Source organism: Heliangelus exortis, chromosome 6 (genome assembly GCF_036169615.1).
Source record: "Heliangelus exortis chromosome 6, bHelExo1.hap1, whole genome shotgun sequence".
Taxonomy (NCBI): Eukaryota; Metazoa; Chordata; class Aves; order Apodiformes; family Trochilidae; genus Heliangelus; species Heliangelus exortis.
The window spans coordinates 33191375-33219124 of record NC_092427.1 but is presented as its reverse complement, the minus strand read 5'-3'; the positions used below and the strand labels follow the sequence as shown (position 1 = coordinate 33219124).

At 37.8% G+C, this 27750-nt stretch overlaps 2 protein-coding genes across 2 annotated transcripts in view; both read right to left on the bottom strand.

The window, feature by feature from the left end:
- FAM171B (family with sequence similarity 171 member B) overlaps nt 1-18205 on the bottom strand; it is a 35902-nt gene extending 17697 nt beyond the window's left edge. Inside the window, exon 1 of the mRNA XM_071747771.1 lies at nt 17893-18205. Coding sequence (XP_071603872.1) covers nt 17893-18070 — 178 coding nt within the window. The 5' untranslated portion in view covers nt 18071-18205. The remainder of the gene's footprint in view (nt 1-17892) is intronic.
- Nucleotides 18206-26342: 8137 nt separating this feature from the next.
- Nucleotides 26343-27750, bottom strand: part of ITGAV (integrin subunit alpha V) — a 42691-nt gene continuing 41283 nt past the window's right edge. The window contains exons 29-30 of the mRNA XM_071747770.1: nt 27355-27477; nt 26343-26991 (exon numbers count right to left, since the gene is read on the bottom strand). Of these exons, the coding sequence (XP_071603871.1) occupies nt 26896-26991; nt 27355-27477 (219 nt within the window). The 3' untranslated portion in view covers nt 26343-26895. The remainder of the gene's footprint in view (nt 26992-27354; nt 27478-27750) is intronic.

Sequence of the window (27750 nt, the reverse complement as noted above, 5' to 3'; positions counted from 1 at the left end):
TGAAAAGTTGTAGAAGCCTGGAACTAAATTCAGACTGAAATCCTCGGGGGGGGGAGATTACAGAGACAGAGGTCTCCCATGTGAAAACAGACCCTGTCTTACTGAATTTAAGCTCTGAAGATCAATTAAACGTGTGTTACTGCAATAAGCAAGTAGCAGTAACTCAAGTGAAAAATGCTCACCTCACACCCACTAATATTAAGTAAAAAATTAAAGGAGATTCAATCCCCAGCTCTCATTGCTTTCAGCCTTTTGTGCTAACAAGTCTTCCTGACATGAGAAAGCTTGCAAAATTGCTGGTAGTTGTTCTCTCCCTGACAGCAATATATACAAGCAAACCATTTAAATTTTCTAATATCAACCAGAATATATTCTGCTAACAAGACCTTGGAAGTTTGGGGGCAATGATTCTGGAAATACCTTTAAAAAAACACCCCCAAAAAACCCCAAAACCACAATGCACCTCTCCACTCTTGGGTAGTAACAGTGCAGAAGACAAGCACACGTTATGCCTCTGGAACTAAATGCAAGTGAAAAGACAGTATGTAAAAAATCCCAGTTAAAAAAAAAAAAAAAAAGGTAAAATCCAACAATACCAATGAACTTTCCTCCCCCACAGCCTTGTTTCATTATTGTTTTGCATAAAACAGGGTGTGCCAGAGCATCCTACAGCAGGCCAGCTGTAAAAGCCTAGGTAAAAGCAAAACAATCCAAAGGCTATTCATGCAGTAGTGGTCCAACACCTCTGAATGCTGTGTAGACTGAACATTAAATTGAACAATTGTACAACTAACTCCCTCCTCAAACCAATCTCCTTCCACTTAATGTGCTAATTTATCAGACATATTTAATGGCATAGAGTTATTAACAATGTCCTATTAACACTCATGACATCTAATCGATTTTTTATTTTTATGGAGATCTTAATGCACAAGCCCTCAAGGACACTCAAATATGAGGGAGACTGCAGTAGGATTTTTTAATCACTATCAAATGTACAGGAACACATTTCAGGTGCAAAAGTGAACTGCTGGTTAACTGTTTAACGAACCAAAGCTGATGAATTAAATCACAGATGAAACTTGTGGTTTTTTTTTGGTCACCAACACTTGCCCAAAGTGGGTCAGCTGTATCCCAATATTAAAAAGATTTGACAGGAGTCCTACAATTAGAAGAAAGAACTCAGTCTTAGCTAATTTGATTTGTGCTGCCTCAGGGGAAGGGAAGCTTGTCTCTTGGCAAGTTCATTGGAAATGCCAGTTTCCGAGACATTTCAATGTTTGCTGATAGATGTTCATACAAATGCATCAGTTACTTAGACAAAGGAAAACAAGGCCTTCTACCACATTCAGCTATTTCAGAGATATCACAGCCAGTAAAATGACACCTCATTTCTTTAAGCAACAACAGCAAATGCCTGGAAGTTGCCTTCACATCACTGTTCTAGCTCAGCAATTGTATCACAGAATTAAGCCAAAAACTGCTTAGAATTGCAAGCTGGGTACAAAACAAAGCAGTGCAAAAAAAAACCTCTTTGTTCTCCCCCTATGTAATTTGATTTTAATGCTTCACCTGCAGGCAAGTGTGTCATCTGATTATCTTACTTATCTGAGATTTAATTAACATGGTCAAGGTCAGACACCTTACAGGCACCTATAAATTCACTTATTAACTGAGATGCAGCAGTGAGCACACACACACACACACACACACACACACACACACACACACACACACACACACACCAACAGTGCACTGTCCACCAAGTTTTCCTTTGTATTCTGCAACCTACTTGTCACTCAAGTCCTGTAGCAAGAGGTTCCACAGCTTGAAGCAGTTATTCCTCTCAAACACACAACCAACCATCCAAGCAATTACATTAGAAAGTGCAGGGAGCACTAACTACAATTAAATTATTCATTAGTCCCACCCTTAGAAGGTGGGAAGGAGAGTCTCCTTAGAAGGAGACTTTTCTCATCCTTGCCTAGAGAATTTTTAAATCCATGCAAGAAAAGACATATGCTTACACGTTACATGGAAACTGCCTACACTGTATTATCATGCTCCCAGCTTGGTCTTAGCTGACTGAATAATCATTTTTCTACATTTTACACCCATAGAACCCTCTATTTTTTGGCATAATGTAATTAGGGATATGAAAGGTGCACTGATCTGTAAAGATGAAATCACATATTCTAAGAATATCATGTTTTAGTATTCATTGCAAGACTGCATATGTATCACCTTTGGGGGGGTGGGGAAATAATGAAATACATAATCTACACTGTCAAAACAAATAGGGATTTAGTAAAAAATTTCATATAAAAACAATCTTCCTGCCCTCAAAAAACAAATAATGACTCCTTAAATTTGCCTTAAAACTACACTAATGCCAGTAACAAACTACAAAAGCGTGTCTATAAAAAGTAAAAGCCTATTATACCTTTAAAGCTCATTAAAAATCCATGCACATAAAGGTGAGTTGTGGGAGCAACTGACTCAGCAGTGATTTAATACTGAAGGAAGCCTTGCTCATCACAGCACACCATCACTCTGTGGTTACCTTTTGTTCTCTATTAAGGTAAAATGCATTGACACAGTTCAGATTTTTCTGCCCTGCACAGTGCATTAAAATGAAATAATTGGTGACCCTTAAACTCTAGTAACTATTTTATGGCTATATTCTGAGAGCTGTTATCAGATACTAGGGTAGGTTCTCTGACCAGTTTTCAATTATGCTTCTTGCAGCTATCAGATAACCTGCCAATCTCATTACTAACCCCATGCATCCTAACATAGTCTTTATTTGCAGCTTTCAGTGTTCTTTTATGCTGCCTTACACTGTGCTTATTAATAGACCCTATATACAGATGGTCATGTACATGTATAAAGACATTTCTACCTCTATGCAAATAAATCTCTATGTTCCAAATTATATATAGTTCCAAATATATAGAATATTTCATTTAAAAACTAATATGTGATTCTTTAAAGCAAATGTTTGTATGCTGTTTATATGCTGGTCCTCTGATTTAAAGTGATAGCATAAAATTTAAGAAAAAATTTTTTTTCTGCCTACCATGACACAGGAATATTACTAAAATACAAAACACTGCAAATGTTTCATCTTGTGCGATTCTAACTTTGTCTTTGTTAATTAGTTACAAGTACAAGCCACACAGTTTATTTTCAACATAGCATAAATGAGCTGAGCAGCAAAGAACCTCCCACAGTTCACAAAAGGTCTGAGGAAATTCAGACGACAAACACCTACCGAGCTGTAAAATAAATTTCTTTGGAAAAGAGAACCTTATATTTAGATACAAACAACAAATACATGTAGGTTAGCTGGCTGAAAAGATGAAACACTTGAAAGCTGACACAGTTTTAACCTTGCCCTAAAGGCAAGGATGAAAGTTGCACCGCCACTCACTCTGGGAGTTAAAACTTTCATCTAGTTAACAAACAAGTGTAACAAAATATAACCATGAAGAGACCAGTAAATAAAACTCGGATTACAGCAAAACCTACACTTGTTTCAGCTGAAAAATGGCAGCCTGATTAATACTAAAGCAAGTATGGACTGCTCCTTGAAATGAACTTGAAAAACAAGATAGATGCTGACATTTTACTGCCATATGTCAGGGATGTGGTCCCACTGAGTTCAACTAAAATAGAAACATCCACAGAACTGTTTTTAGGAAATACAAAGATACTGTAAAAATTAAGTATTAAATTAAATTGGAGCACAGAGCTAATTAATACTTCTTGGTCCATTTGTATATGAACAACCAATCCCGAGGAGGCAATACTATCATGTAAACTAAACAGTACAGCTCTGTAGCTTAGCACTCCCTTAAAATATTTTAATGCAAAACTGAACATTGGAGTTACATATTTAAACTAACAGCTTTGGCAAAAAATTCTGCAGTGGCACAGAACACATTACTGACAAAGTAAAGGGACAAAGCAGCAAAACAAGGTCTGGGAAACTAGGACACCACAGTATTCACGTTGCACTATTTCTGGTCAACCAATTTCCACAGAAGCCATCAACAAATTCCCAGTTATGAAGGAGCTAAGGTTAGATCCTGAGGGGCACAAGCAGTGCCTTTTAGATAGAAAAGCACTGCTACATTCATTTTACAGGAGACAGTTTAGCCCAATGTAGCCAAATTTAAGTGTCTCCAGGAAAGCTTCATATTCAAGGGAAACTGTAACAGATTAGAAATTACAAAACAATTAAGCATACTCTTACTAAAGTGGGGGGTTTGTCACCCATCAGGATGCTCATGTGAGCTTTTGCCTAGGTAAAAAAAAAAAAAATTTCAAGCTTTTTTTCATTTACATTTGTTTCAAATAAAGCATTATCTCAGATACAGAGAAACACTTCTTTTCAGCAGTATATGCTGTGGTAGGCACAGGCAGACCACAGTGCCAGAGCTCTTGAGCATCTGTACACTGGTCAGCAAAAAAAAAAAAAAAAAAAAGGATACATGCATTATTCCAGCACATCCTACAGTCCTCATGAGGCCCTCCTTCCCCCTTACTGAGAAAAAAACCAACAGTACTTCAGAATACATTTCACACACTATGCTGAATGCTCAATTCCAAACCAAGACCAGACCACATCTCTTGAAACTCAGTATGTTTGCTCTTATGGAATTAATAGAAAAGCAGTATAGAAAGTTGTAAACCAAATAAGCTACTGAGATCCCAAGTAAAAACCATTGCACCCTTGCTCTCATCTCTTTCTGCTCATGCATTAATTTCTGAAAACTATCTTTGCAAGTTCCCATACCCCCAGGTCTTTCATACTGTCCTCTTTTCTTGGCAGAGCTCCACCTCTGTTCTACCAGCACCCATCCCATCCTAGGTGATGAAATTCCCTGTAATGCTTTAGCCCATGAAGATCAATACCTTTTCTGAAGATGAACTTTCTTGCCAGATTCAAATGAAGAAAGTTCTACATGCCTTACAGAAAATTAAATGCATTGAATCCAACTCATTAGGACGTGCACATTAAATGGAAGCTTCAGATCTAGCAGACTGAAAAACTACAGGGGATTGCCTTTAGCAAATTAGCACATGATCCAGAGCAAACTTCAAGGTTCTAAGTAAATTAATAGGTCAAAGACTAATTACTCCAAAATCTAATTTCATGTTATAATAAAACTGTATCACACTGTATGGAAAAGCAGATAATCTACTGAAATACAGGAAAAATTGTTACATATTTTACAGTTATGAACAAGGCTTCTTTCCCTTCTAAAAGGGATTTTGGTAGCAAATAGAAACAAATAAAAAAGTTAACACTACTTTTTCAGTCATATATTCCAGGTATTTTAGAACCTTTTCTTTAAATAACATTAACAATGAATTTTTACCGATGCTTTTACAAAAAAAATTATAAATATTTATAATATATAAATTTATTTGTTTATAACAATTTTATTTTACTTAAACAGAATCATTATTTTCCTTTCATTACAACATATTTGTTGTAATAATTTATATAGAGTTTTATAATTTATATGGATGTGTCTGCATATGTCAACAAAAATCTTAAGCAAGCAACAAAAGGGAATTTTGTTTTTTTAAAAAGTGAGGTAAACACAATTACAAAACATTCTTAATAGAAAATCTTGCCCTCAAGTAATAGTTAAAATCTATGCCTCATTAGTATTTAGTCATTCAGTTTCAAAGTAGTGAAGTCATCAGGGCAGTGTGCATCATTAAATTGATTTCCCCACAACTTTCAGGAGTAGATTCTCAAAATTTTGAAGCAACTTAAAAGAAAAATTACATTAAATCAGTACTACTGATGGCCAACATTCACACTGACAACTCTGGTGATCACATTTTGATGAAGATTGTACTTGCCTGGCAATGAGCTAATTCTTCTGAGAAGCAAAAGTTTAGAAACTCCCAGTGCTTTTCTAATAGATGTTCTAATAGATTCTAGCTACCTGCTTGCATGATACACTGTACAGATACAGACTGCAGCATTACCTTAAGTTCTTTTTTTTTTTAATTACCACATTTCATTATGCATAGTGCTTGTATTTATTTTATTGGATTTGGATTATTTTATGATCGACAGCCTTAAGGTTCAAGATCTCTAACTACTGCATTGGTGTATTAACATTCCAGCTTCTTCAGTTTTAAGATATGCTGCATTTAAGAGTGGACTGATTTAGTGAGTCATTTAAATAAAGTTTTAAAAGACCAACTAATAAAACAACACTCTTTTACAATCACTGCTAATGGTTACATGTCCAACCAAGACCTCAAACCAGATGCATAAGCAAACCTGAGTAATCATTATATTCATTCCACAGTTGTTGACACAAACCAAGTAATGATGAAATTAAAACCCTGCAAAATCAATAAATAACACAGATTACAGGCTGTATGTTTCATGATTACTCCTGTATAATCAAGAAACCCCTTCCTGGAGTGATCATTCTGTGAGAACTACACAAGAAAGAATATCAGGCAAATTCATAAGGCTGCCAACATCTCACCCACCTGCTGGGAATATATACCCAACCACTTTAAAGTGCACATAGTAAAATAGATAAAATAGAAAGAAAATAAGCATTTCCCATTAAATATTTTTATGGGCTATCTGCCAAAAAGTTAGACATGAAAATTTAGACACGAAAACAGCTATGAAATTTAGATGGGGTTATTTTTTCCCTGTATTCCTTTAGCACTGTGAGGTACACGTCATTACAAAAAAGCCAACACTGGAATATTTCTTAGTGCATATTGTGTATTGCTGTAAGATACTCATTTGGTAAGTAGTTAGATGAATTTTCCTCATTATTAGATGCCTTCTTCGTTCAACTTAGCTATTAAAATCAGAATGTTTCACTAACCACGAAAAAGTGTGAGAACTCATGGGTTATAATAAATCAGAATTTTCACTAGATAATTATTTTCACGTCTTGTTGTACTGGTACAGAGGCAAAAATAAAAAAAATGTCACTAAAATTCAAAATTGACACCTGCTAGTGAATCCAAGGCAATTAAATTACCATAGCAAATTCTGCCTTTTTTTTTTTTTTTTTTTTCTGGTATTACTTTGTTGCATCAGCCAGCCTGGTTCTCAGAATTCTGGTTACTATGGAAGCCAGAAGCTGAGAAATTCACCTTTCTGGGGCAAAAGAGATACATAGCAGAAAAGACTTCACTGCAGCAGCTTGCACAGCCTTATTTAGAATTCACTTATTTCAAATATAATCTTCTGAAATCTTAAGGGAGATGAATGACTACAATTTCAAGGTTGCAAATAAAAATTATATATCAAATAAAGATAAATTTGCAAGAGATTTAAATGAGCAAGTAAATACTACTGGTACAACTCCTGAAGCCTACAAAATAGAAAACCTTTGTCCAGGCATTTCAGAGGCCGTTATTAGATTTTTCTTTTCATCTCAGTTTACTCAAGGGTTAATAAGATATCTGTGATGCTCTTCCATCATTTTTTTAATGATTTCCTGTATCAATCTAAATTGCATCAGAGTTGAAGGAATGAGAAATTTAATATTAAAAATTCACAATTTATTATAGGATACTGGGGAAAAAAGCAAGCAAGACAAAAAACAAAAATAATATCCCATTTAAAATATGCTACCTTAAATGTCCACATTGTATTATATGTCCTAAAAAAAATGGCCAAGTATCTGTCAGGTGGTAAGTAAACAGCAGGCATTTCCCACTCATACTTCAAAATCATACCTTTATTATGCAAGCAGAAAAAAAAATCATTCAGAATTATCTCCTTGTTATAATGAGACCAATTATTATAGATTTCCTAATCATTTGTCAACACTACCCTATCATGCTCAACATACTTGGACAGAGGGAAAATATTCCAGTAACCCTGTAGCATGAATTACCTCATTTTAACCTAAGGGGTTAGGTACAGGATGTATTTTTATGTATTCTTTGTAGTGGCCAGTGAGTAGAATTAGCTGAAAAAAACAAAAAAAACCCATCTGTTTCTGTTCAAACATCCCCTTATTTTGGCTGAGTTAAAGGAATTAAAAATAATCATACAAAACAAAGCAGTACCCTCTTGAAACATGATATAAAATTCTCTAGAAGTTTTAACCTTAAGACAAATAAGCCTCGATAAAATCACAGTGGTAAAATATAACTACAGAGTAGTAATTCAAACATCAGTGCATGTTACTCAGTAATTACAAAGGAAAACTACTGATGCATTCAGTGACACCAATCAATAACATGCTGATCACTGTTCTTCAGTGAAAATACTTTTCTTCCCCAAAAGCTGCAAAATCTCATACTTCTTAAAGAAAGGTATTTCCAATGTTCCAGCAATGTATCTGTTTCACTTAAAGGAAAAGATGCCCCAGCTCCTTGGAAGAAGGCCAGTGTGTAAAGACATATATAGAGAAAATACAATTGAAAGTTTGCAGGCTAATGTTTCCTAACTGTAGTACTGTATATTTAATATTATATTTTAATGTGCTAGTTAGGAAATCCATATCACAGCAATAAGATCACCCAACAAGCTACTATGTGTTCTATATAAAATTCTTTATTCAAGTTTCATAAATTATTAAAAATCACAAACCAACAATAAATGACATCTTTTAGAAGAGCCATTGCTGGTTCTTTCTAATTGTAATTAATTAAAATTCCACGGATGCCACAGAACATTTCAAAGAAAGAAGGATCTGTCAAATTACAACACAAGATAAAGCAAACCAATTGACCTGAAGACAGGTCCCACATTAATATAACTCTTCTGCATACATGGACACCATCAAGATAAGTGGGAATACTGAATATATTAATGATTCAGCCATTGTCACTTTGACTCATTATTGCTTCTCTCCAGCACAGCACAATAGGAAGTGCTCCAGAATCCAGCTAAAAGACAGCTGTCAGAGCTGAACATGCTATTAGCTGCCCACCAACTGTGTTTCAAAACAAACACCACCACCAGAAACACACAGGTTCTGCTTTATCAGCAAGTGATCAAATTCCTGTAGGGAATAACTGGAAAAGAACCTAGCACCATGGAAACCTTTCTAGGGTGATGGAAATATTTGTGTTAACACCAAGACTAAAAATGGGACAGTAAACAGTTTCTCCCCCAAAATACTCAGATTCATTCAGCATCTCTGATCTGGTGCCAACTGGATTGAGGGGAGCCAAATCCACCTAAATAGATACCTCAAGACAATCTATTTAAGAAACCAGGAGATAGAATTGTAGAAAGACAGGTTTTATATCCTGTGCTTAGGAAAAAAAAGGAAGGGAAAGAACTTGACTACTAATTAAGAGGCACACAGCCATGACATTCTTTTGACCAACATTGCACTGAAACTCTGCAGAATCTTTCACATTGTTTTGCTGGGCCTCTATTCCAATCAACTTAAGTAAAGAATTTTCTCAACTTCAGTGCCCCATTATGCAAAGAAAATCTCTGTTTCAGCCCAGTAAGTTTTCTCCTTTTCTCTCACAATTAAATAAGCCCCTGTGGTATTTATCACAAGTCATAATTCCTATTATTAATAGATTTTTTTGTTCCAAACACACACCAACTGATTTCCTGCATTTACCTGAAGTAAAATTACTTATTCTGTTCAGTCACTTAATTAAAGGCTCCAGAACAGAAGAAAAATGTTTTCCACAATGACATGAAAAAGCTTTCATTCCTGCCTATAATGGCTGGAAGGGACAAGCACCTCCTTATTCATTCCAGCAACATGGCCTGTATTTTCAAATATCTTGGCATCACTGACTTTTTTTTCTACTTTAGCTCACATTAGCACACAAAAAATAGCAATCAGATTTGCTATCTCATAGAAAATAACTTTCACAAGACTGCTGCAATCACTATTTCATTTGGGAGCCTTGCCCATATAAAGTTGTTAATAATAAGTAATTAATAATGACTAAATACAGTGCCTTACCAAACTTCATAACCAAAGACAAGCTTCTCAGAAGCCAGACCATCTATGCTATGCACAAGTGTCTATTTTAACAGACTGAATCAACTGTACACACCATATTTGTAAGACAGCCCCAAATCTGCAGCAGAGGATATAATTCCACTTGCTTCTAATTTACATGCTCTAGAAGAAGATAGTCTACTCAAAATGAAATGCACAAGTTTCAAGAGAGAATTAGTAGCTCACCCAGCCCATAGTGATGTACAAGTCCCAGTCAGAGATTTGAGGAGGGGAAAAAATGGACCATCTCCAAGTCTGCAGATGGCAATGAGCTGAGGATGCAGTCAATATGCTCCAGGGGATTTAGAGATACAGGCCAACAAGTACCTCATTGAATTCAACTGGGAAAAATGCAAAATTATGTATCTTACCCCTTCCAGAAGTACCTGACAAAGACTGACTGGCAGGGCAGTGCCTTTGCTGAAAAAACCAAGGAGTCCTGTTGAACAATCAGCTGAAGATGGCAGGTGTGCACACGAAGTGATGAATATTACGAGCACACCCCACTGCATCAACAGCAGCTTAGCAAACAGAGAAAGAGAAGGAATTATTCCCTCTATCTTAGCACTCACCAGACTGCATCTGGAAACTGCTTTCAGATTTATACCCACAGACATAAATGTGCCTTGTTTAACCTTGAGAAGGCTTTCGGTGACCTAAACAACAGCCTTCCAATACTCATGAGCTTGCCAAGAAGACCAAGTCAAGTTGTCTGTCCTGACACCTGGCAAGGTGGCAAAAAGCAACAGTCACTAATTGCAGGGAAGGATCTGACTGGACATGAGGAAACTTTTTTTCTCTCTGAGGATAAAGAATCATTGGAGCAGGTTGTCCAGAGAGGTTTTCCATTTCTGGACATTTCCAAGGCCTGATAGGAAAGAGCTCCCAGGACTGAACTTAGTGTTGACCCTGCTTTAAGTAGGTTGTACAAAAGTGCTCTTGATATCCCCTCCAGCCTGAATACCTCTATGATTCCAGGTCCTCAAAGTTGATTCCAAATCACAGAAACCACTCAAAGAAAACCCCACAAAGAACAAACATCATCTTCCCTCACTTGTGGTTAATTTCAGCTGCTAATTTTAATACACTTGGCAAATCCAGCTAGATGTTTTAGTAGGAATACAGCAACCTGTAGCGATGATGCAAACTCTATGCTTTACCAAGGAAATGGGATCATAAGATATAATTTACCTTGCATGGCCTTACTTGGTATCACTTACAGTCAATGAAAACATAAGCATTGATGATTCTGAAACTAAGATCAGTTTGACTAATGAAAGGATAACTTGGACCCACTACAACAGACCAACCTACAACATGAAACCCAAAGTTACATGGACACTAATGAGAAAGCTCAGTCACTGACTAGAGCTTCAGATAGATAAAAGACTGATGAAAAATAAAGAAATAAATGTACGTCAACCAAGGAAAACATTGCAGATGAACTACGAGTAACCATCTAGAAACTTAACATCAAATCTAAGTTCAACTCTTTCCTACAAATTAGCTGCATGAAAATGGGTCAGTGCTTCAATTTATCTAGCTATAACCACACTGTCTTTAGCAAAAGCACTCAAGCAAGCACTGCACTGCACAGGCTGAAGCACTCATTAATCGAACGACACTCTACAGACCTTAGAGCACTTTTGGGGTGCAGTGGTCCTGTCAATAATGCATTTCAACAAGAGTGTGCTGGGAACATGTTGAAGTGTATCTGAGATTCTCTGTATTTTGATAGCTCGTGACCTCCTAATGCACATGGTTCAATATGTGCCATGCATTGATACCCTATAACCACTACATCATGATCAACATAAAAATCCCACTCTCCACCACAGCTAACTGGCCACTGTATGCAGGTGAACCTGCTACAGCTGCCAGCAGGTCAGGTAAGAAGCACACCAAAATTATCATTGTTTAAGATGGAACAAGGAAAATCAGAAGGCAGGGGACCAAGTTTTTTGTTTTGTTTCTCCTCTCTAACCTACCAAGAGCTACAACTTATTTCCACTGTCATGCTACCTCTTGCCCCTTCCACTGGCAGGACTGCAGTGTCTTTAAGTACCATGTGCTATCAAGAGCAAATGCAGAATGCTGAAGCAAGAAGGGTCATGTGAAAAGTCCAGCAGTAGGATCTGATCTCCTTCAGCTAGGGAAACAATTGTGCTCTGAAGTCTGACTTACATCTTTTGAGACAATGAAGACCCTCTTCTAGCCCACATGATACAGAACAATCCCAACCTTGGGAAAGAGAAAGAACAAGAAATTGAGGGAGAAGGAATAAGGATAGCTCAAGACCCTGACAGGATTCATACCTATACTTGGTTAGCCTTAGGGGTCTCATGCATGCACAGACAGGTAAGAGCATCACTACCAAACCCTGGCAACCCCAGCAGAACACCCAGGAGCTACATCAGACAAGAACACACATCACCAGGGTCATGCCATACATGTACTGTAAACTGCAGATCTGTCAGTATTTTGTTTACAAGAATGCATAATATGCTTACAGTTAGAGGGCAAGCAGAATCATCTGAAAAGTTATGGCAGCTGCTCCAACTAGGATGGGAGGAGAGTTTCTTCACATCATCTACGGACAGCTGACAACTGCTTGTGAAATTTAAAGCATATAATACAGTTTGTTACTTGACAGAACGGCTGATGCTACACTTGAGTCCTGTGTTCTGTCCAAGAAGCTGCATTTAAGGTAACTTGTACCTTTGGAGTATTTTCCACACACACTGAACTATGTCTCCTCTTAGTCACAAGAATCTCCTCACACTACAGTATATGTGTGCTCTCTCATATCTAAGAGATATATGAGATATATATATGTCTAAGAATCATTCCCTCCTGATCCATGTCCTTCCTAAAATGACAGGACAATACATACAACAAAGGTGACCTGTACAGTCTCTTCTGTAGATGTAAAAGGGAGACGTGCAGGAGCCATACAAACATACATCCTATCTGTGCCACCTCAGATGTTTGGAAGGTCTGCCCTTTCCCAGGCACCCAGCTCTTCTGCGGGATAGATCTGGAATACATATTGCAACTGAAAAGATGAGCTACAGCTTGAGTTAAATCTCCCCTGCTAAACACCTGGCTTACAGAGTGCACTCCTGAAGAATAACTCATTTCCTTGAACTTTCTAAACTTCAGTTCCCTAGCACAGGTTGTTTCAGCAAATACACTTGTATATTGGTGACTGCAAAGTTGTGCACACTCACATCCTCCCCTTCAGCATGTGCTAGCATGAAAATTTCTTTCAAACATGAAGTTTTCAACAATTAGTGGCAGAGAGGCAAGCCAATAAATGCAATGGCTGCTTTACAGCCTGCTGAATACAGTTTCTTGTAGATGTGTGGGAGATGACAGTTTAGGAACACCCATGGGATGCAGCAGAACACCTCTGGCAAGCTAGGATTAGGTCAGAGGAGATAGGTATGGCTATTTCATCCAACTGAACACAGAAGTGTTACTCAAGAGTATACTACTTCCTATGGTGCAATGTAAATTCTTGATCACAGGCTCTGAGTGCTCCTGAACCATATGAGATTGCTGGATCTTGTGAATTAGGAGATAAAGACATTATCAGGAGTAATAGAGAGGACTCGTCTGCTCTGCCACATTGTGCCTCAAATCTCTATTCATTAAAGAAGGACATAGTGAATATAAAAATATACAACTATCAAGACAACAAAGTAACTTGAGCAATTTTTCCAGTTTTGACACACCAAAAATTAAGTTTATTTTGAATAAACCTTCCACTCAGATCTTTGCTTGTCTTCAAAGACTACTGAGCTAATTCACCAAGAAAGCATGCTATAGATCCCCACTGACCCAGATATTAGTTGCATTCCAAATCCAGAACTGCATTTTTCTTATCCTGACAGCAATGAATGTTTTAACATACCAATTGGCCTTTGATGATGTCTCCTCTGCTGACATAAGCATAAGAAAGTTACCTCCTCCTTGTGCATTAAGGAAGACAACACACAAGAGTTTAGAAAAATCTTAACTACTTATCTCTTGGCTAGAACACTGCTTCACATTAGACAGCAACTAATCATAAGATGCAATCAGATAGTATTGAGAAGTAGGCACAGAATCAAATTCTACAGGCAGCAGCAAGACAGCATATTCATTTTAAACAAGTACAAAAGTCATCTTTTATTGTCTTATGGGTTTGCCAACAATCACAAATCTCTCTCATCAACCTTAACAAACAGAATTATCTGCATAAATATGCATAACCAATTCCAATTCTCTCCTCTCCTTTGTTCAGGACCACTGTTAGCTATTACTTTTCAATTTCACCCTACAAAAGTCAAGCTAATCTTCCCATTACACACCAAGTCAGCTGCAAAAAAAAAAGAAAAAATTCCCTAAATATGGGAATATGAGGCAGATTGGGAATGGTCTTTTCTTCTTTATGCTGGGATTACAAAAGGTATGGAGTGCACCCACAGCAAAGAACATGCAGTTATATGACAAAAACTAAAAATAATGCCTATTTCACAACTTCAAGTTCAATTTAAAGTCTCCACATGAAAAAGGACTTCTGACATTAAGATGGTGTATATCATCCTCTGTGCTGTCTATATACATGACAACAGCATCTATTTACACAATTTATGGTTTTTTCCCAGAAGAATTTTGCTCACCAGATCTGCCACGGAACTGCTGCAGTTAAGCATCACATACTAAATTAGTGATCTCTGAATATCTCAAGCATCATGAACATCCTAAGTACACAAACCATACCTCCTGTAAAGAAAGTGCATCTGAATAAGCAAAAGGGAAGAAGGAAAACAAAACCAGATTTGCCTGGATCAGAGCCATGACTATAATTTACTGAATTCTGTGCTCAAGCCTGCTGAGCTCAGTGCTGAGCATTCCAAGCTCCCAGTGACTGCAATTGCTTCTGCACACCAGAGCCCAGATCTCTGAAGTGCCACACAGAAAATGGAAAACACACTGTGAATAACAAGGCACCAAGACAGGTTTCTCCACCTCAGCAATCACAGCCCTAACCAGAGAGGCCCACTTCTCTCTTCCTGATTTTTTTTTCCTAGAATTTGGAAGAATAGCTACATCCACTTGATAACGTGTCAAAGTAAATCCATGAACCTAGTCCCTCTTCTGCATGTCTTCTCTTGTCATCTCTTTAGAATGGATTTATTTTCTGGCCATTCTGAGTTTTTTGTTGCTTATACAGAAGAAGATATAAACTACAAAAACCTGTTTAGTCTTGATGTGCAACCACCTTCTCACTGCTACATTTACATGTCAGCAGTAGAGTCTGAGTCTGCACCCCAAACCATTGTACACAGCAGTGCTGGATTTAGCTTCTCTTCTCAGACAGCATAGTAATTATTACACTGGCAAAAGTCTGTTAATCCAGGAGAGAACTGACCTGTAAAACTGTATAATTAGCTTCGACAGAACAGGGACATCAATAGAGGAATATCAAATGAGAAAAGGTTGTGAAATTCAGCCTCAGCTCTGCACCTTCCCTGTTTTAGAAGGTTCCTTCACTCTAAACACCAGGGCCACAAACACACAGCATAAATCCAAATCAGCCAGACAACTCTTTACTTCCAGAAGCCGCTGCCTGCCTGGCAGTTCCCAGCAGAGGACCTACAGCTGCTGCAGGAGTGGCCTCTTCAGATCATTCCCCTGCAGGATTAGGCTGCTGCCAGTCTTCTGCTGGAAAGGCAACAGCCATTTATCCTGCCTACATTTCAGCTGTAAACTATCAAAATATAAATTTCATGGGAAAAGACATTAGTATCTGATATATACCTATCTGGAGCCAGACTCTTTATTTTTAAAAGTATCAATATAGCAAAAATAACATCTGCTCTACTGAAAGGAAATTCCACACACAAAACCAAAGATGCCCAGCAGCTTCTTCAGAATAACTGAAGTTTAATAGACATCATTAGATTAATCACTATTGGCTTTTTTTTCAATTTTTAGGAAAGAAAAAATTATTCAAGACCCTTTAAATAGCCAGCCAACAAGTGAAGTAAAGCTTTAAATGTATTTTAGCTATCATAAACAAATGCTGAGGATCAGCTCAAACTGTATTGATATTTGTAACTGGGATTGATCATGAAAGCTGCATACTACAAGACACTTCCAGGATCTCATACCTCAAAACCTATGAAGCACAATAACCAAATAGAAGAAAGCAGCAGTAAGTGGGCACGTGGGTCTGCAACAGCAACAACAGCAAATCAATAGCATCAGCATCAAATTGTCTACCACCAACAAAGATTTTTGGCTAAGGATGAAGGTGGTAACAGAGCTTCTTGAAAAGAAATCAATACCCGAAACCAAAGAAGATTGTTGAATTACAAAACTGTCATAGTTCTCCCCCCTTTTATTTTTGCCACTCAATTTTTAATGAGCAAAATGCTCACTGCACAGCTTAGAAACGCTGCCAATGCCTTTTAAGTGGGGTTTGTTGTGATTAATGCTGTATTCCTCTAAAGGAAGGTTAGGAAACAAAACAATGAAAAATTAACAGTTCAAAAGGAAAAACCAAGAACCAAGCTGCTCAAAGACCCTTCTTCAAAGTCCTCATTTATACGTTTGGAAAATAAAAAACACAAGAAAGCCAAATCACCAAACCCACAAAGGAAACCGAAAAGCAAACCACGGCATTTTAAGAGTGCATCCAGAGAATTTAAAAGTGTGCTCAGTTTCTACAAAAATCTAGTTTCTTCTTCTATCACATCTTTAAGAAGTTCAGTAAAGACCACAATTCAATAGCTTTGCTTATATTTCCTAATTAACATACATACTTTGGCAGCTTTGTAAATTGGCTTCAATTCAGCAAAATACTAACCATATGCCTGAAAGGAAGAACATTTTATACCTTCTTTAAGTCAACTGGAAATAGAAACACACATGTATGTTAAAAAGGAAACATATGCTCTAGTGATATGCCCAAATAGAGCCTTGGTGCTAAAAGGTCTTAAATAATTCATGGTCGAAACCATTTTGAAATCTTTGGTGAAATGCAGTATGTCAAGAATAATACTGGGTTTATCCTAATTTAAGCCTTCAGAATATAGACATTTTTTAGAACAAACACCTTACCACTTGGCCCCAGCTCTGCAAAGGGGTAACCTCACACATACCAGCATAATACCAGGACCTGAAAAAGGCACATTATTTTCATACTCCAAGCTGCTGGAGATAAATGAGATATTTCTTCCTTCCACGGAGGAGATGCAAAAACTATCAAGCTCACCAGCCTCGTCACTCGTTTGGTAGGCTTAAAATGCTTGCACAGGTACCAGCTTGATTTATTTTATATTGATATACATATAGACAGATAAGGATATAACGTGTATACATATATTACACAAATATCTTGTTTTGGTGACCCCTGCCAGCAGAGAGGCATTCAGAGAGCTGCTCTTCCCTCCAGACCATTTGCCTGGCACTTGAGGGAGCATCTCCCTACAGGAGCAGGCTACACCATGTCGGGGTTCTACCTTTCCCCAGGCCACAGCCCCGCTCCAGCAGCTGCACGCAGATCTCCTGACATTTAAGATGGATCCCGCTCACCCCGCAGCAGCAGCCACCGCCACCGGCTCCGTTACGAACGCGGCGTCTCGGCTGAGGAACGCCGCCCGGCCTTCGCACGGTACCACAAGGCCCCGCTACCACCGACTGCACCCCGGGAACCCCTCAGCAGCCCGGCCTGAAGAGGCTGCGAGAGTCGCCGACCCCCTCCCCCGGAGAGGAGGGAGGCGGCGGCCCTAGGGGGCCCCGATGGCGCGGCCCCCCGGGAAGGAATGAGGAGAAATATCCACAGGGAACGCGGAAAACAGGGGTATCTACCCGGCAGTGGGAGAGGGAAGCAGGGGTTCGGTACCTGAGGCCGCGGCGGGGGTGACCCCCAATAACGCCGCTCGCTGCTGCTGCTGCTGCTGCTGTTGCGGGCGGGTTGCGGCGGCCGCGGCGTCGACGGCGGGCGGCCGCCCCATCAGCACCAGCAGGGCGGCCGTCAGCCCCAGGAGCAGGGAGGAGAGGCGCCCGCAGGTCCCCGCCATGGCGAGCAGCCCGGGGGCAGCGGAGGCATATTGCGGGCGAGGAGGAGGAGGCGGGCGGGAGGCCGGGACCGGCGGCTCCGGGGCTGTTGCGGAGGCAAGGGCGGCCCGCCCGCCCTACGCGTGACGGCGGCGGGGCGGGCGCTTCTCCGGCTGAGGAGCGGGGCGGAGCCATGGATCCGCAGGGACCGTGAGGGTGGGAGAGGGGCAGGGCCGGGAGTTCTCTGGGTATGGGTGTCCGTCGGTGGCTCTCCGCCGGCGGTGCTCCGGCTCTCGAGGCCTGGGAGGTGAGGAATAGCGGCTTTCCGGAGCAGCGAAGCCCTTGGCGGCGATGGCTGAGGTGCGCCGCGCGGCCCCGGTGTGTGAAGAACAGGCGGGCCAGCAGCCCTGAGCCCTTATCCTGGAAACTACACCGGCCCTGAACTCAGTTATCCTGGAAACTACACTGCCCCTGAACTGAGGTATCCTGGAAACTACACTGCCCCTGAACTCAGTTATCCTGGAAACTACCCCGCCCCGTGGGCCCTTCCAGCCCTCCGAACTGGCCGCGTTTAAGGCAGTTCCCACGCTTGTTGCTGAGAGTTTGGCAGCCACTTGGGATTGCCTTGTGTCAACTGAAAAATCACCTGCCAGGCGCTGGTAAGTGGCAGTCATTGCGGCAGTCAGCTCTAGCACTAGCACCTCCTGAAATTCTGATTCTACAACACGGGCAGAGCTCCACCATCATCATCAGTTTATTCACATTAGGGGCCCTGATACCAACACTCATTTTTTAAGATTAAGGCTAAACATGAACACTGATAAAATGAAATCTGTAGAGGGTGGAATCCCACTAAGTTTGTGTGCAACAGGGAAGACTGCTACATCTCAGCAAAGGCAGCACATCTGGACAAAGCAAACTCAGCCACAGCATGCAGCTATCTGCAGGGATTGAGGGTTAAACACATGCTAGGACCACTTCACCATGTACTTCACACTACTCTGGAAGAGTGTGTCCACATCATGATTTCAGAGAGGCAAACATTCACTCCAAGGACTTTCAGAGTTGGAATGCTAAGTTTTCTTTGTATGTTTGAATAGTAAATATAAATCTCTTTTTAAAGTATAAAGTTGTATCACTTTCCTTTTAATACAGATTGCTCAAATAAAAGTATTTATTCTACACATATTGATCCATTAGGCCAAATAGTACAGGTTTCAGACCTCAAAATTTCTTCAGTTCAATGGAACAGAGAGGTGAATAGAGTTACAAACTATAGAAGTTTTTCCATACTGAAAGGAGGAACTGCTATTCATGCATCTTTTCAACATATCTCTCATAAAATCTAAGGAAAAATATTTTTTCTGTATTATTTAATGCCATTCTATACAGTGTAATGCAATTAATTAATTGGCATTAAAAACAACCTCAGATAGAGGTTTTCTTATTTTTTCTTCCTTTTTCTTTCTTTTTTTTTCTTCCTTACAAGTACGCTTAAACATTCACCCCAAAACAACAGGATATAACATGCTATTTCAACAAACAGCCTAAGCAAACATTATTAAATTGAAAGATGCACTCAACAAAACAATAAACTACAATTTTAAACCCTTATTTTTTTACAATTAGAGCACACAACATCCATTTCAGAAAAAAAAAAAACAACCAAAAAAAAAACCCATCAGGATTGTGTTTTCTGAACCAAATTGTCTTTGAAAAGAGAAGAAAGCTGATAATAAGTCATTTATTTCGACTATTTGAGTATTTACTTGAGGAAAGATCTCTAGCAGTACCTCCTGCAGTTTTTAAAGGTTGTTTCCACACTCTTCAAACAAAGGACAACTGTTGTTACCACCCACTGAAGGGTTGTAACATGGCAGCTGCTATTTTGTCAGGGACTGAAAAGCATGTACACAAGTGACACAGATGTAAATAGATACTGAAAACCACTAACACACAGATGTGTGTCTACAGATGCAGTCTGCTTGTGAAACTGTAAAGACTAATCATGTGGTACCATGCTGTAATTTTTTTCTTTCTCACATTTAAAAGGTCTGTGTCAAAATGGTTGCATCCTTCAAGCTTAGTGTGTCCTGTATGTCTGTCAGGAGAGGTAATGATTCAGCACCAAACTTTCAGAAGGTTTGTCAGAAAAGATACAGTAAACCAGGCTGATTCTGAAATACTTTGTGAGAAGATGGGCTGCTGACAGCAGGAATGCTAATTCTTTATGTATACAAGACAATGTATTGATTCATGTAATCACTATTTTTTTTTAAAAGCATTTATGATTTTTCACCATGTTCTTAAAATTACTTGAATGGTCAACCTAAAAATATTTCAATGTAGTAATATGTAATAAAGTATTAATGTATTAGTAATTAATTAAAAAACTCGCTGATAATAAAAGCATACAATAAAATATCACACGTGCATACAAAAAGCCAGAAACCTAGACAATGTCAAGCAGCATAACTCAAATAGAGGCAGTGGAGTTGTGTAGATGTAAATAACCTCAAGACATGGACTGATTTTGTTTAAGGTGGTCATGGCATAAGACTCTGAAAAGCCACTGTTGTCTTGTTGCTGTACTCAGCTGGTGTCACTGATTTTTTAATAATTCATCAGTTTGAAACTGCTAAAGACACGCAGTGATCACTGTGCTGCTAACTGGAGGTATCTTACTTAACAAAAACTAGGCCTGTATTGGCTGCAGTGTCTATTGAGCAAATAGTTTTGATTACTGCTTCTGAAGTTTCTCGTACATATTAGGTGTAGCTAATGTGAGATCACTGGAAGCTGTTAATTAAAAATGCAAATACTCTTTTTTTCCATCTTTTCCGGTATAATTTTTAATTAAACAAATTCTCTACTAGCAATCCAGGGAACTCAGTAGTTTGGAGTTTTTCTAAGGTGCTTATAAGCACCAACATTTATTTCTTATTAAGCTTTCTAGCACTGTGAAGTAAACATATATTCCTTTCTTGTGACACAAAATATTTACTGTCACTGCACTCACAAAAATAAATATGACTGTTAATCAGAATGTAATACTAAGATAAAATTAATTTAATAATACAGGGAAAAAACCCTACCTCTCTGAGAGTATTCCTAGGACAAGAATTCACTGTTTTCTACAGTGCTGTTGCAGCTACAAAATCTGAAATATTTCTTTCTGGCATACAAAAATTTTAGTAAGTAATCAGTTTTCTGGTGACAGAATATAATTTGTGATTAGATCCTTCCTTGTCAGGTTACTCAGGTTAATATGTGCCACTTTAGCTGAGAATGTAAAAATTGTGTAAATGTGACATTTTCATAATTTGTAGACAACTGTTGATTACAAATATACTATAAAACATTTTCAGGTGAATTCAGTGCATATTTAAAAACACACCTAGGATTAAAAAAACAAAACAGAATTCCTGTTAATTAAGAGGTATTTTATTCCAAAATTCTAAATATCAAAATCAATTCAATACTTACATTTTTCATTTTATCCAATCATAATATTTTGAAATTTTATACATATACAGAAAAATACAACCTCATAAATTCAATCAAATTTGAATTAGGATGAAAAGAATTAGTTGAAAGAAAAAACATAGCTTAACAGCTATATATTTGATCTCAGTACAAAATTACTGTGCCATGCTACCAACATTTTTTGCAAAATTTATAATTTAATAAAAAATAAGGTGACTTTAAATGTATATTGCTCTCCTTAAATGTACCGAAGACGTTTGAAAAAAGTTCAATCACTGAAAATATTTCCATTTACGTTACAATTATTTACTATGACTAAAATCTGAAATGCAGCAGTCTCATTAGTATGTTAATTTTGTGCTTGTGCAAACAATGCTCTACTGATCTAATACACAAGCAAAACAAAAAAAAAAAAGTGAAAATATTCTATTACAAAGAAATAAAAGGTTACATTTTCAACATATTTGTATCACAGCAGATACAGTTTTCCTTTATAGACTAGAAAGGGCCACCTAAACCTGTAAAAGTTTTTTGAAGATACAAACACTACATTAAATCATCATTTACTTTGCAAAAGCCAAGGTTCAAGTTAATCAAACTTAATATGTTATATTTGGAGAAGGTCATTGCATGAAATGCTAGATTTCTTGGTTTATAGACAAACTCTACACATTGGAAAAAAACAGATCAAAATACTAAATAATAATCACATGAAAGAGTAGTAGCACTGCTGTTAACCCATTATTGTATAGTCTCTAGTCAAATTTTCCAGTGGACTTAAGGATTCTGTACCAATTCCCAGTAACTCAAGAGTTAGTAATGGATACCCTTTAGAATATACATCATGTTTCACCCAATGTGGGTGATCAAAAACTTTCTATATCACTCATTTATCATGCTAATTTAACACCCTGGTTTTGATAATGTCCTTAAAAATACTGACTGCTGCAAGTCAACAAATGCTACATCTTCCTAGGCAGACAACAATAATCAGACAACTTGGCAGTGAACTAGATCTGATCATGTAATATTGCACTTTGGAACTGGACTGGAGATTCTATACCAAGGAATTCAGATCCCACTCAAGTCAATGAGAGTCATTAGAGTTCAGCATACAAACATGATCCAAACTGTGGGATTTGTTTGTAGGAGGCTACTGCCAATAGAGAACTAATGGGTTCTTCCCAGCTCAGAAACAGAGAAACAACAAAAAACCCAAAACATCTCTTTGCTGTAAAAGGCTTAACTGTGGTCTACCACCATTATCATTTTCCTCTTCTAAAATCCCAGTTTTATTTATTTTTTCCTCAATAAAAGCCAACAGCCTTGGCTGTTACACTAAGGCTTATATTCAAAGCCAGCTGCAGTGAATGTCAGGTTTTCTGTGACTTCATTGGACTGTGAAATAAGTCTTAGTCTGGACCAAAGACAACAACTGACTAGATTTTCACCAAGGTAATTAGGTGACTAGATTTTCACCTCTGACTGCAGGGCCCATGCCAGGACAATGAACAGCAAATGCAAATGTTGTAAAAAATCTAAGCTCAACATGAGTTCTTCAAATCACCAAGAACATGCTGATTGTAGCTGAAATATTTTCAAAATAGCATGAGAGTTTACCTTCAAGACTACTTAGGCGTGGACATAAGTTTGGAAACATCTAAATGTTAGAAATCTTTGTTGGAAATAAATGTTTCTTAAAGAGCATATAGATGAACTTTCTTAAGATTTCCACAAGCGCTACGGAATCAAAGATTAATGGGTAAATCAAAATTTAAAACAGAAAAATGGGGCAGATCAAATTATAAACCTAACTGCAAATGGTTCCTCAAAGATTTCAACTTATCTTGATAAATGTATACCATGTTTGACTTTGCATTTATGTTTAAACAAAAGCTATTTCCACAGTTTGGAACTTTCTTGAAAGAAATGTAAACCTATAAGTTATGTTCCCTACTTCATGTTTTCTAGATACTGTCAAATATAGTAGCAGATAATATGCATTTTGTATAAGTAGCTTTTTACTATTGATCATGAGATGCTGCAATAATTGCAAACTGTAGTACTTAAATTAATATTTCATTATAAAAGATATAGCTCTTTAAAATGTTTTCATTCTCTAAATAATTACAAAGCTGTTGATTTTATATTCATGAAAAATATGCTTCTGAAACATAACTCTTGAAAGAGGACTAATTGTCTTGGATGTTTTTTAATGCTTGCAGTATGCATCTTATGCATATCAGTTTCAACTCAAGGACATAAAGGTAATTCCAACATACATTTTTAAAAGTTTTAACATCATTCTACAATGTTTACTACAAGAATACACCAATGCCTGTAAGTCATTATAAAATTTATACTGATGCAAGTACATATTTAATCTAATCTTATTGCTGAATCTAGAACCTGATATCAAAGGTTTGCTGCTGCACCCCCATTCAGGAAAACATCCTCTTCAGAATCTTCCTGAAACACAAATGTTACTTTCAACAGAATTTGGGGTGTTATATCTATGTTCTCTAAGTAACTTGTATACTGCATGTACATAAGCTAATGTTTGGTCTTTTTTTAACCAAACTGGAAATTAGTTGAAAGGGGAGAAGCAACAATTTGCTTTTGTTGTCCAGCAGAATGCAAGAAAATAAAAAACACTTAAATAAGTCTTAATTTATGTAACTTCAATAAATGGAAGAAACTTTCCATAGCTACAGTAGTTGTACCAATAAAATGTACCTTTTTATCCTGAAAACTGGCAAAAAGAGTTTCCAGTTGCCACAGTGAAATTAAGATGTAGTTAGCACTAACATTAACAACACTACTGTATCCCTTCTATGTGAGCTGAAGAGATCTTGATCATGCTGGGTTTATTATTATTATTTTCATCTCCTTATAAAGCCTAGACATGCAAGTAGTCTAACAAATTTCAAGTCAACACAGTCTGTACATGTACTGAAAGGACACATGTAAGAATTAGAGCTCTAATCTGACAGTCTCTTAAACCTCTTAACCTACCAAGATTTAGATTGGGTAAAAAAAATATCCTTGCATATAGATAATCAGCTGACGAAGCGTGTGAACTAGAAGCCTATGTAAGTAACTGAAATTATGTTTTATAAAAGTCACATTTTGAGGCCAGGATCAAAGCCTGATTCCTTATTCTTTATTGCTAGCAACAATACTAGAAGTAAAGAAAAAAAACAACCTTGGCCATACTGAAGAATTTGAAAACTCAGTGAAAGTGAACTGATGCCCTATGCCCTCCTATAAACCTATCATAACTAAACAATTTTTTCTAAACCAAAACCATGTAAACGGATAAATATGCAAGCCTAGATCTGATATACATACTGACCCCCACAGACTTCGTGCTGTGTCTCTCAATGACTGAAATGCCATCACTGTTCAGGGAGTAAGAATGGACATAACAATGAAAGACATTTGTGGATTTCAAATCTCAGGAAGGATACAAAAATGAGAGTTGAATCAAAGTGTTAATTTCAGATAATTCTGGGCTGACTGGGCATTGCAGTATTTGTGGGGAGATGCAGCTTTGAACAAAGCCCCCAAGATGCAAATACAGAAGCCTAGTCAGAGTTTTTATCCTTTTAAGAGCATTTCTACAAAGAAATCTCACTGCTATAATTACAGTAGAAGTCTTCCTTTCTGTATTTTGCTGCTTACAGGGAGTTTATAACATAATTTGTTACCTTTCTAGAATAGAGGATAAACAAATTTCCTATAAGGCACCTTTGTAATAGTTTAAGGATGTCCCCTCTAAGGTTTGTGCAACACAGCTACATGTGATTGCAAGCCAGACAACCTCCTAATTTGCCATTACATGTCCATTGAAATGCATAGAGACAATGTTCTTGTGTTCTCTTGTAACTACAAGAAGCTTCACTTGACCACACCAATGCTAAGGGAAATAAGCTAAGAATGATGTAAACCTGTGACTTTATACCACTGAATTTTTGGTATGCTTAAAAGACAACGAAACAAAATTTTTAGTGTTTTTTCTGGTAATGAAATGTGTTGAACATAATGAAGTGTCTCGTGCAATGAAATGTCTTTTGTGCAACGAAATGAACAATGAATGAAACAATGAACGACATGAAACACCCAAATACACCTTCTCTTTTAAAAGCTTTTTGCACTGCCAGCTATACTCTGCTTCATTTGACAAGCTCACTGTTCTCTCAGGGAAGGTGGCAAGGCAGGCTTGAGTCTGGCTACATGGATGTAACCTACATACATTTGGCTGGCAGTGTAGTTTAAACAGTCCCTATATTACTCCATCCTGTTCTTGGACACGGTCAACCACAGAACAGGAGAATTCTTACAGAGCATCAGGTAACCTGTCACTAAATATTCCCTTCATTGGTTTGCCAGCAACTGAGAGTTGTCCTGAGTAATATACAGACTTAACTTTAAACACTAGAGAGGTCTGACTTCTGAATGTAAAGGCTATGAGTTTTCTCAACAGATGTCTGTTGACAGCCACAGTCCAACATCTTGTCCCTGGCAGTGTCTGAATAGGTCCATGCTGCCAACAATTCTGTGGAATACCTGGGCCCTGTGCTTTGGAAATCCAGAGCAGAGTCTTTGCCCTGAATCTTTTCACTAGATCCCATATAAAGTACCTAATCTCCAGCTTTCTGCCACCCACTTCATTTTCTGTAGGCTCAGTCCCTACAGAGACCTAGGACCCGGAGAACAATATTTGTAAAGCCCAGAGGGAAACCACAAGACAGATGGCTGAGCAGGAAGGAGAACAGGCATGCATAATAAGTATGAGATGTGAATGACTCCACTGATTAATTTCTTTAATGTTTTTTTGATCAAGAAGAAAATCAGCAGCAGAATTAATGGGTCAAAGAATATTATTCAGTTTTGTAAAACAAGCTGTGTTCATTTTTTATTGGGCAACTAGCTTGCAAGAGCTAGGAAGTGAAATGTAGTGTACTCCATCAAAAATGTATTGAAACTAAACATGTAATCCAGCAAGTATCTATGGGAGCTGTTGGCTTAAAGAGCAAACACAGAATCTGTGTGGGCAAATAATGTAAAATCAGTCCATGAACCAAAAAAAGTATATCCTCCAACCCAATAAGCAAAATCTTAGCAGTACATAGTACTGTTCAGACACAAATCAGTGCAGATGTGTTAGTCACACGTATGAACATAACTAATACAAAAAGGAGGTTTTAAACATATTGCTCTTATTTTGTACATGCTGATTCCTTCCAAGACCAGCAACTTTGCAGTCATGAGTGTTTCTCCTTAATGGGTAAACCAATATTCATAACCAACATGTAGGCATTTTTATATTTTTCAGAATGTCTTACAGATAAAACTCTGCTTAAGCTTCTGACGTTCCTTCCCCATTCTCGTGTGGTTGCAGTTGTTCTCTTTCTTGTTCTTCCTGAGGTGGTCTCACACGTTTGAAAAAACCCATCTGTGATTCAGAGAACAATGAAGAAATTGCACTGTAATTTTTAAAATAGATGAACATTTCTCTTTCCTTCTTGAGCAGGTCTTAACTGGTTAGTTACTTGAATTTTTTTCCCTCCTACTCTCCTTTTCATCATTTTTGCACTCCAAAGCCAATATAAGCTGAAAAATTTAACTAATTCAGCATAGCCATCCTTTTTTATTTAACTTCTTCCAGACAAAGCTGAGAAGTTTTTGCAGTTATCCAAAAACTTAAACAATTCAGATTCTTAGGGGACCAAAGTATGTCTGCAAGCTGCTTGTTCTGTTTGAAGGAATGCAAAACATGTAGGTAAAAGAATACAAAAAACCCACATACAGTACTTACCCTGTACATAACAAAAACTAGAACAGCCAGGAGCAATAATCCTGCTAGGACAGCCAAAATTATAACCCACACTGGTACAGGCATAGGCTGTGGTTGAATGCCCCATGTAATATTTGTAGTAACCTAATAGAAGAACACAATAAATCACACTTTGCACAGCAGTGACACACTGAGTTCACTAAAGCAGCGTAAGTCTTGCTTATCTTTATTCTTTCTATAGTGTTTAAAATAATCCATCAAACTCTTTTTTCTCCAATGTGAGTAAACAGCTATAGATTAATAGTGACATAAAGGCTGCACTGACCCTAATTTAATAGGGTTTTCAAATGACATAAAAATGGGCTTGGGGGTTTTGGAGGGTTTGTTTGTTTGGTCTGGTTTTTTTTGCAACCAGTG